We start from the raw sequence: 8,521 nt of genomic DNA on the forward strand, positions 1-8,521 counted from the left end.
GTTGTTTAGAGTTGACCGAACCACCAGAGTTGTTTAGAGTTGACTGAACCACCAGAGTTGTTTAGAGTTGACTGAACCACCAGAGTTGTTTAGTGTTGACTGAACCACCAGAGTTGTTTAGAGTTGACTGAACCACCAGAGTTGTTTAGAGTTGACTGAACCACCAGAGTTGTTTAGAGTTGACCGAACCACGAGTTGTTTAGAGTTGACTGAACCACCAGAGTTGTTTAGAGTTGACTGAACCACCAGAGTTGTTTAGAGTTGACTGAACCACCAGAGTTGTTTAGAGTTGACTGAACCACCAGAGTTGTTTAGAGTTGACCGAACCACCAGAGTTGTTTAGAGTTGACTGAACCACCAGAGTTGTTTAGAGTTGACTGAACCACCAGAGTTGTTTAGAGTTGACTGAACCACCAGAGTTGTTTAGAGTTGACTGAACCACCAGAGTTGTTTAGAGTTGACCGAACCACCAGAGTTGTTTAGAGTTGACCGAACCACCAGAGTTGTTTAGAGTTGACCGAACCACCAGAGTTGTTTAGAGTTGACCGAACCACCAGAGTTGTTTAGAGTTGACCGAACCACCAGAGTTGTTTAGAGTTGACTGAACCACCAGAGTTGTTTAGAGTTGACTGAACCACCAGAGTTGTTTAGAGTTGACTGAACCACCAGAGTTGTTTAGAGTTGACCGAACCACCAGAGTTGTTTAGAGTTGACCGAACCACCAGAGTTGTTTAGAGTTGACTGAACCACCAGAGTTGTTTAGAGTTGACTGAACCACCAGAGTTGTTTAGTGTTGACTGAACCACCAGAGTTGTTACACCCGAAGTTGACTGAACCACCAGAGTTGTTTAGAGTTGACTGAACCACCAGAGTTGTTTAGAGTTGACTGAACCACCAGAGTTGTTGCACCCGAAGTTGACTGAACCACCAGAGTTGTTTAGAGTTGACTGAACCACCAGAGTTGTTTAGAGTTGACTGAACCACCAGAGTTGTTTAGAGTTGACTGAACCACCAGAGTTGTTTAGAGTTGACTGAACCACCAGAGTTGTTTAGAGTTGACTGAACCACCAGAGTTGTTTAGAGTTGACTGAACCACCAGAGTTGTTTAGAGTTGACTGAACCTCCAGAGTTGTTTAGAGTTGACTGAACCACCAGAGTTGTTACACCCGAAGTTGACTGAACCACCAGAGTTGTTTAGAGTTGACTGAACCACCAGAGTTGTTTAGAGTTGACTGAACCACCAGAGTTGTTTAGAGTTGACTGAACCACCAGAGTTGTTTAGAGTTGACTGAACCACCAGAGTTGTTACACCCGAAGTTGACTGAACCACCAGAGTTGTTTAGAGTTGACTGAACCACCAGAGTTGTTACACCCAAAGTTGACTGAACCACCAGAGTTGTTACACCCCAAGTTGACTGAACCACCAGAGTTGTTTAGAGTTGACTGAACCACCAGAGTTGTTTAGAGTTGACTGAACCACCAGAGTTGTTTAGAGTTGACTGAACCACCAGAGTTGTTTAGAGTTGACTGAACCACCAGAGTTGTTACACCCGAAGTTGACTGAACCACCAGAGTTGTTTAGAGTTGACTAAACCACCAGAGTTGTTTAGAGTTGACTGAACCACCAGAGTTGTTTAGAGTTGACTGAACCACCAGAGTTGTTTAGAGTTGACTGAACCACCAGAGTTGTTTAGAGTTGACTGAACCACCAGAGTTGTTTAGAGTTGACTGAACCACCAGAGTTGTTTAGAGTTGACTGAACCACCAGAGTTGTTTAGAGTTGACCGAACCACCTAACCACCAGAGTTGTTTAGAGTTGACCGAACCACCAGAGTTGTTTAGAGTTGACCGAACCACCAGAGTTGTTTAGAGTTGACTGAACCACCAGAGTTGTTTAGAGTTGACTGAACCACCAGAGTTGTTACACCCGAAGTTGACTGAACCACCAGAGTTGTTTAGAGTTGACTGAACCACCAGAGTTGTTTAGAGTTGACTGAACCACCAGAGTTGTTTAGAGTTGACCGAACCACCAGAGTTGTTTAGAGTTGACCGAACCACCAGAGTTGTTTAGAGTTGACTGAACCACCAGAGTTGTTTAGAGTTGACTGAACCACCAGAGTTGTTACACCCGAAGTTGACTGAACCACCAGAGTTGTTTAGAGTTGACTGAACCACCAGAGTTGTTTAGAGTTGACTGAACCACCAGAGTTGTTTAGAGTTGACTGAACCACCAGAGTTGTTACACCCGAAGTTGACTGAACCACCAGAGTTGTTTAGAGTTGACTAAACCACCAGAGTTGTTTAGAGTTGACTGAACCACCAGAGTTGTTACACCCGAAGTTGACTAAACCACCAGAGTTGTTTAGAGTTGACTGAACCACCAGAGTTGTTTAGAGTTGACTGAACCACCAGAGTTGTTTAGAGTTGACTGAACCACCAGAGTTGTTTAGAGTTGACCGAACCACCAGAGTTGTTTAGAGTTGACCGAACCACCAGAGTTGTTTAGAGTTGACTGAACCACCAAAGTTGTTTAGAGTTGACTGAACCACCAGAGTTGTTTAGAGTTGACTGAACCACCAGAGTTGTTACACCCGAAGTTGACTGAACCACCAGAGTTGTTTAGAGTTGACTGAACCACCAGAGTTGTTTAGAGTTGACTGAACCACCAGAGTTGTTTAGAGTTGACTGAACCACCAGAGTTGTTACACCCGAAGTTGACTGAACCACCAGAGTTGTTTAGTGTTGACTAAACCACCAGAGTTGTTTAGAGTTGACTGAACCACCAGAGTTGTTTAGAGTTGACTGAACCACCAGAGTTGTTACACCCGAAGTTGACTGAACCACCAGAGTTGTTTAGAGTTGACTGAACCACCAGAGTTGTTTAGAGTTGACTGAACCACCAGAGTTGTTTAGAGTTGACTGAACCACCAGAGTTGTTTAGAGTTGACTGAACCACCAGAGTTGTTTAGAGTTGACTGAACCACCAGAGTTGTTTAGAGTTGACCGAACCACCAGAGTTGTTTAGAGTTGACTGAACCACCAGAGTTGTTTAGAGTTGACTGAACCACCAGAGTTGTTTAGAGTTGACTGAACCACCAGAGTTGTTTAGAGTTGACCGAACCACCAGAGTTGTTTAGAGTTGACCGAACCACCAGAGTTGTTTAGAGTTGACTGAACCACCAGAGTTGTTTAGAGTTGACTGAACCACCAGAGTTGTCTAGTGTTGACTGAACCAACAGAGTTGTTACACCCGAAGTTGACTGAACCACCAGAGTTGTTTAGAGTTGACTGAACCACCAGAGTTGTTTAGAGTTGACTGAACCACCAGAGTTGTTGCACCCGAAGTTGACTGAACCACCAGAGTTGTTTAGAGTTGACTGAACCACCAGAGTTGTTTAGAGTTGACTGAACCACCAGAGTTGTTTAGAGTTGACTGAACCACCAGAGTTGTTTAGAGTTGACTGAACCACCAGAGTTGTTTAGAGTTGACTGAACCACCAGAGTTGTTTAGAGTTGACTGAACCACCAGAGTTGTTTAGAGTTGACTGAACCACCAGAGTTGTTTAGAGTTGACTGAACCACCAGAGTTGTTTAGAGTTGACCGAACCACCAGAGTTGTTTAGAGTTGACCGAACCACCAGAGTTGTTTAGAGTTGACCGAACCACCAGAGTTGTTTAGAGTTGACCGAACCACCAGAGTTGTTTAGAGTTGACTGAACCACCAGAGTTGTTTAGAGTTGACTGAACCACCAGAGTTGTTTAGAGTTGACTGAACCACCAGAGTTGTTTAGAGTTGACCGAACCACCAGAGTTGTTTAGAGTTGACTGAACCACCAGAGTTGTTTAGAGTTGACCGAACCACCAGAGTTGTTTAGAGTTGACCGAACCACCAGAGTTGTTTAGAGTTGACTGAACCACCAGAGTTGTTTAGAGTTGACTGAACCACCAGAGTTGTTTAGTGTTGACTGAACCACCAGAGTTGTTACACCCGAAGTTGACTGAACCACCAGAGTTGTTTAGAGTTGACTGAACCACCAGAGTTGTTTAGAGTTGACTGAACCACCAGAGTTGTTGCACCCGAAGTTGACTGAACCACCAGAGTTGTTTAGAGTTGACTGAACCACCAGAGTTGTTTAGAGTTGACTGAACCACCAGAGTTGTTTAGAGTTGACTGAACCACCAGAGTTGTTTAGAGTTGACTGAACCACCAGAGTTGTTTAGAGTTGACTGAACCACCAGAGTTGTTTAGAGTTGACTGAACCACCAGAGTTGTTTAGAGTTGACTGAACCTCCAGAGTTGTTTAGAGTTGACTGAACCACCAGAGTTGTTACACCCGAAGTTCACTGAACCACCAGAGTTGTTTAGAGTTGACTGAACCACCAGAGTTGTTTAGAGTTGACTGAACCACCAGAGTTGTTTAGAGTTGACTGAACCACCAGAGTTGTTTAGAGTTGACTGAACCACCAGAGTTGTTACACCCGAAGTTGACTGAACCACCAGAGTTGTTTAGAGTTGACTGAACCACCAGAGTTGTTACACCCAAAGTTGACTGAACCACCAGAGTTGTTACACCCCAAGTTGACTGAACCACCAGAGTTGTTTAGAGTTGACTGAACCACCAGAGTTGTTTAGAGTTGACTGAACCACCAGAGTTGTTTAGAGTTGACTGAACCACCAGAGTTGTTTAGAGTTGACTGAACCACCAGAGTTGTTACACCCGAAGTTGACTGAACCACCAGAGTTGTTTAGAGTTGACTAAACCACCAGAGTTGTTTAGAGTTGACCGAACCACCAGAGTTGTTTAGAGTTGACTGAACCACCAGAGTTGTTTAGAGTTGACTGAACCACCAGAGTTGTTTAGAGTTGACTGAACCACCAGAGTTGTTTAGAGTTGACTGAACCACCAGAGTTGGTACACCCGAAGTTGACTGAACCACCAGAGTTGTTTAGAGTTGACTGAACCACCAGAGTTGTTTAGAGTTGACTGAACCACCAGAGTTGTTTAGAGTTGACTGAACCACCAGAGTTGTTTAGAGTTGACTGAACCACCAGAGTTGTTTAGAGTTGACTGAACCACCAGAGTTGTTTAGAGTTGACCGAACCACCAGAGTTGTTTAGAGTTGACCGAACCACCAGAGTTGTTTAGAGTTGACCGAACCACCAGAGTTGTTTAGAGTTGACTGAACCACCAGAGTTGTTTAGAGTTGACCGAACCACCAGAGTTGTTTAGAGTTGACTGAACCACCAGAGTTGTTTAGAGTTGACTGAACCACCAGAGTTGTTACACCCGAAGTTGACTGAACCACCAGAGTTGTTTAGAGTTGACTGAACCACCAGAGTTGTTTAGAGTTGACTGAACCACCAGAGTTGTTTAGAGTTGACTGAACCACCAGAGTTGTTTAGAGTTGACTGAACCACCAGAGTTGTTACACCCGAAGTTGACTGAACCACCAGAGTTGTTTAGAGTTGACTGAACTACCAGAGTTGTTTAGAGTTGACCGAACCACCAGAGTTGTTTAGAGTTGACCGAACCACCAGAGTTGTTTAGAGTTGACCGAACCACCAGAGTTGTTTAGAGTTGACCGAACCACCAGAGTTGTTTAGAGTTGACCGAACCACCAGAGTTGTTTAGAGTTGACCGAACCACCAGAGTTGTTTAGAGTTGACTGAACCACCAGAGTTGTTTAGAGTTGACTGAACCACCAGAGTTGTTTAGAGTTGACTGAACCACCAGAGTTGTTTAGAGTTGACTGAACCACCAGAGTTGTTTAGAGTTGACTGAACCACCAGAGTTGTTTAGAGTTGACCGAACCACCAGAGTTGTTTAGAGTTGACCGAACCACCAGAGTTGTTTAGAGTTGACCGAACCACCAGAGTTGTTTAGAGTTGACTGAACCCCCAGAGTTGTTTAGAGTTGACTGAACCACCAGAGTTGTTTTCGTCGACTAAAACTATGACAAAAAATGTTCGTCGACTACCTTTTTCCACTGAGGAAAACTAAATGGAGCTACGATGACTAAAAGTAAGACTAAATATATTGACAATTTTGTCAACAAATACAAACTAGACTAAAATGTTCGGACCACTGACTTAGAAACATGAGGTTTTTCAGAACATTGTCAGGATTTAGAGACATTTGTAGAATCTTTTCTCAGGTCTAAATGGGTTAACCCCATTTAGCGCTACCATTAATCCATCTCTTGATCGCGTCCTGCCAGGGTTTTATCGCAGGTGACTCTTACTTTGAAGATCCAAATATCCGTAATTCTGTGTTCCTGTGACAAACTGATGTGTGTGGTGTCTTCACCGGTTGTTGTTCTCTCGGTCGATGGTGGATAAAGCCGACCGCGAGTATCACAGCGCCTGCTACAGGCCGTTGAAAACGCTTTTCTGGCCCAGATTCTGTCCCCGCAATGTCGTTTTTGAGATACAACGGTTTTACTGCAGGGCTTAGAATGGAAGTGGATGCGCGCGCATCTTCAAAATGGCCGGTTGTGTGTTGTGTTGTTGTCCCAGAATATCGTTAGCGGTAGCAAGATCAGCTACCGATCGAAACAGATCAAAAAGCGATTAAACAATTCAAACCCGAGAAAGCTGTGTTTGGCGTAGAGGTTCTAAAGAATAGGTTCTCGTGTTCCATGTGAATGGAACGTAGAGGTTCTAAAGAATAGGTTCTCGTGTTCCATGTGAATGGAACGTAGAGGTTCTAAAGAATAGGTTCTCGTGTTCCATGTGAATGGAACGTAGAGGTTCTAAAGAATAGGTTCTCGTGTTCCATGTGAATGGAACATAGAGGTTCTAAAGAATAGGTTCTCGTGTTCCATGTGAATGGAACATAGAGGTTCTAAAGAATAGGTTCTCGTGTTCCATGTGAATGGAACATAGAGGTTCTAAAGAATAGGTTCTCGTGTTCCATGTGAATGGCGCTAAACCGGTTAATAGAAATATATATATTTATACGAATGGATTTAAATTTTGCTCACTTTTCCCACGTCCCTCTAGACGTCGACACGTCCTCCAGGAAGGAGGAGGAGAAGAAGAAGGCGGAGTCGAAGGTGGAAGGGGAGGAGTCGGAGTCCGAGGTCGGGAGGAAGAGGAACTCTTCGCTCGGCGGCGGGGGCGAGGGCGTGGCCTCGGGGGGCGTGGCCTCGGGGAGCTTCCCGTCCTTCACCAGCGTGGACATGTCTCTGTGTCTCCTCCTCTACATCACTTCCTGTCTGGTCATCATGCTGCTCTTCTTCTTCTTCCGGGTTCGCTCGCGGCGCAGGAAAACACGGCACCGGAACTACCGGCCGCTGCCGGACTGGGACCGGATCTAGTTAATGAAGAGAGGGAACTTCAGGGTTACTTCAGTTAGATAAGTGACTCGAAGAGGAATGGCTTATTATTAGCCAGGAATCCTTTTTTAAAATTGAACAAAACTCTGGACTGGACTGGACTGGTCTGGACTGGACTGGACTGGAATGGGGACCAGATGTAAATACAAACTGTGTCTTATAAAATCCTGGGCTGGATGTTTCTGGGACCGGATTTAATTTAAAAACAAATCGCGTCCAAATCCTCACATGTAGTGTGGACCGGTGTGTGTGTGTGTGTGTGTGTGTGTGTGTGTGTGTGTGTGTGTGTGTGTGTGTGTGTGTGTGTGTGTGTGTGTGTGTGTGTGTGTGTGTGTGTGTGTGTGTGTGTGTGTGTGTGTGTGTGTGTGTGTGTGTGTGTGTGTGTGTGTGTGTGTGTGTGTGTGTGTGTGTGTGTGTGTGTGTGTGTGACCTCATTGAGAAATCATTTTAATTACATTATATTCATTTTATGACTGTGAAACACCCAAACCTCTGAGTTCAAGCATTCAAGGATCGTTAGTCCTGTGAAAAAAAACACCTGTGAAGGAAGTACGTTTGGTTCCAATATGGCCGACTATGGTAAGGTTTGGTTCCAATATGGCCGCCTACGGTAAGGTTTGGTTCCAATATGGCCGCCTACGGTAAGGTCTGGTTCCAATATGGCTGCCTACGGTAAGGTTTGGTTCCAATATGGCACCCTACGGTACAGTGTGGTTCCAATATGGCTGCCTACAGTAACGTTTGGTTCCAATATGGCCGCATAGGGTGAAGCACACAGCCCTACAGGTCAGCTCGCAAAACTTCTGTCCGGAAGTTATGATCAGAATCATCTTTTTAATTGGCTGTGATTTGACAATCAGTCAAATCATGACCATGATAATAATAAAATCACAGTTTTAACAAGTGAAAAAGTGGGTGAAAATGGGGGGGGGGGGGGGGTCAGAAATGTGCTGTCACAAATTTTACGCCTCTAATTTAAAAGAAAAACACTGATTGATTCCTTGATAGATTCCTTGATTGATTAATGTGCGTGCGTCTCCGTCCATAACAACAGTGTGGTACTTGTGCACCTGTGTGGAAGTGTCCGGAAGGTACTTGTGCACCTGTGTGGAAGTGTCCGGAAGGTACTTGTGCACCTTTGTGGAAGTGTCCGGAAGGTACTTGTGCACCTGTGTGGAAGTGT

The 8,521-nt window shown here is 44.7% G+C and overlaps 1 protein-coding gene across 1 annotated transcript in view; it reads left to right on the forward strand.

Moving 5' to 3' along the window:
* The window catches only part of qsox2 (quiescin Q6 sulfhydryl oxidase 2), a 30,398-nt gene extending 22,151 nt beyond the window's left edge, over nt 1-8,247 (forward strand). Inside the window, exon 13 of the mRNA XM_079516316.1 lies at nt 7,004-8,247. Within this exon, the coding sequence (XP_079372442.1) occupies nt 7,004-7,320 (317 nt within the window). The 3' untranslated portion in view covers nt 7,321-8,247. The remainder of the gene's footprint in view (nt 1-7,003) is intronic.
* Nucleotides 8,248-8,521: the final 274 nt, after the last annotated feature.

This window comes from Electrona antarctica, assembly GCF_951216825.1.
Source record: "Electrona antarctica genome assembly, chromosome: 12".
In the NCBI taxonomy this organism is placed as follows: Eukaryota; Metazoa; Chordata; class Actinopteri; order Myctophiformes; family Myctophidae; genus Electrona; species Electrona antarctica.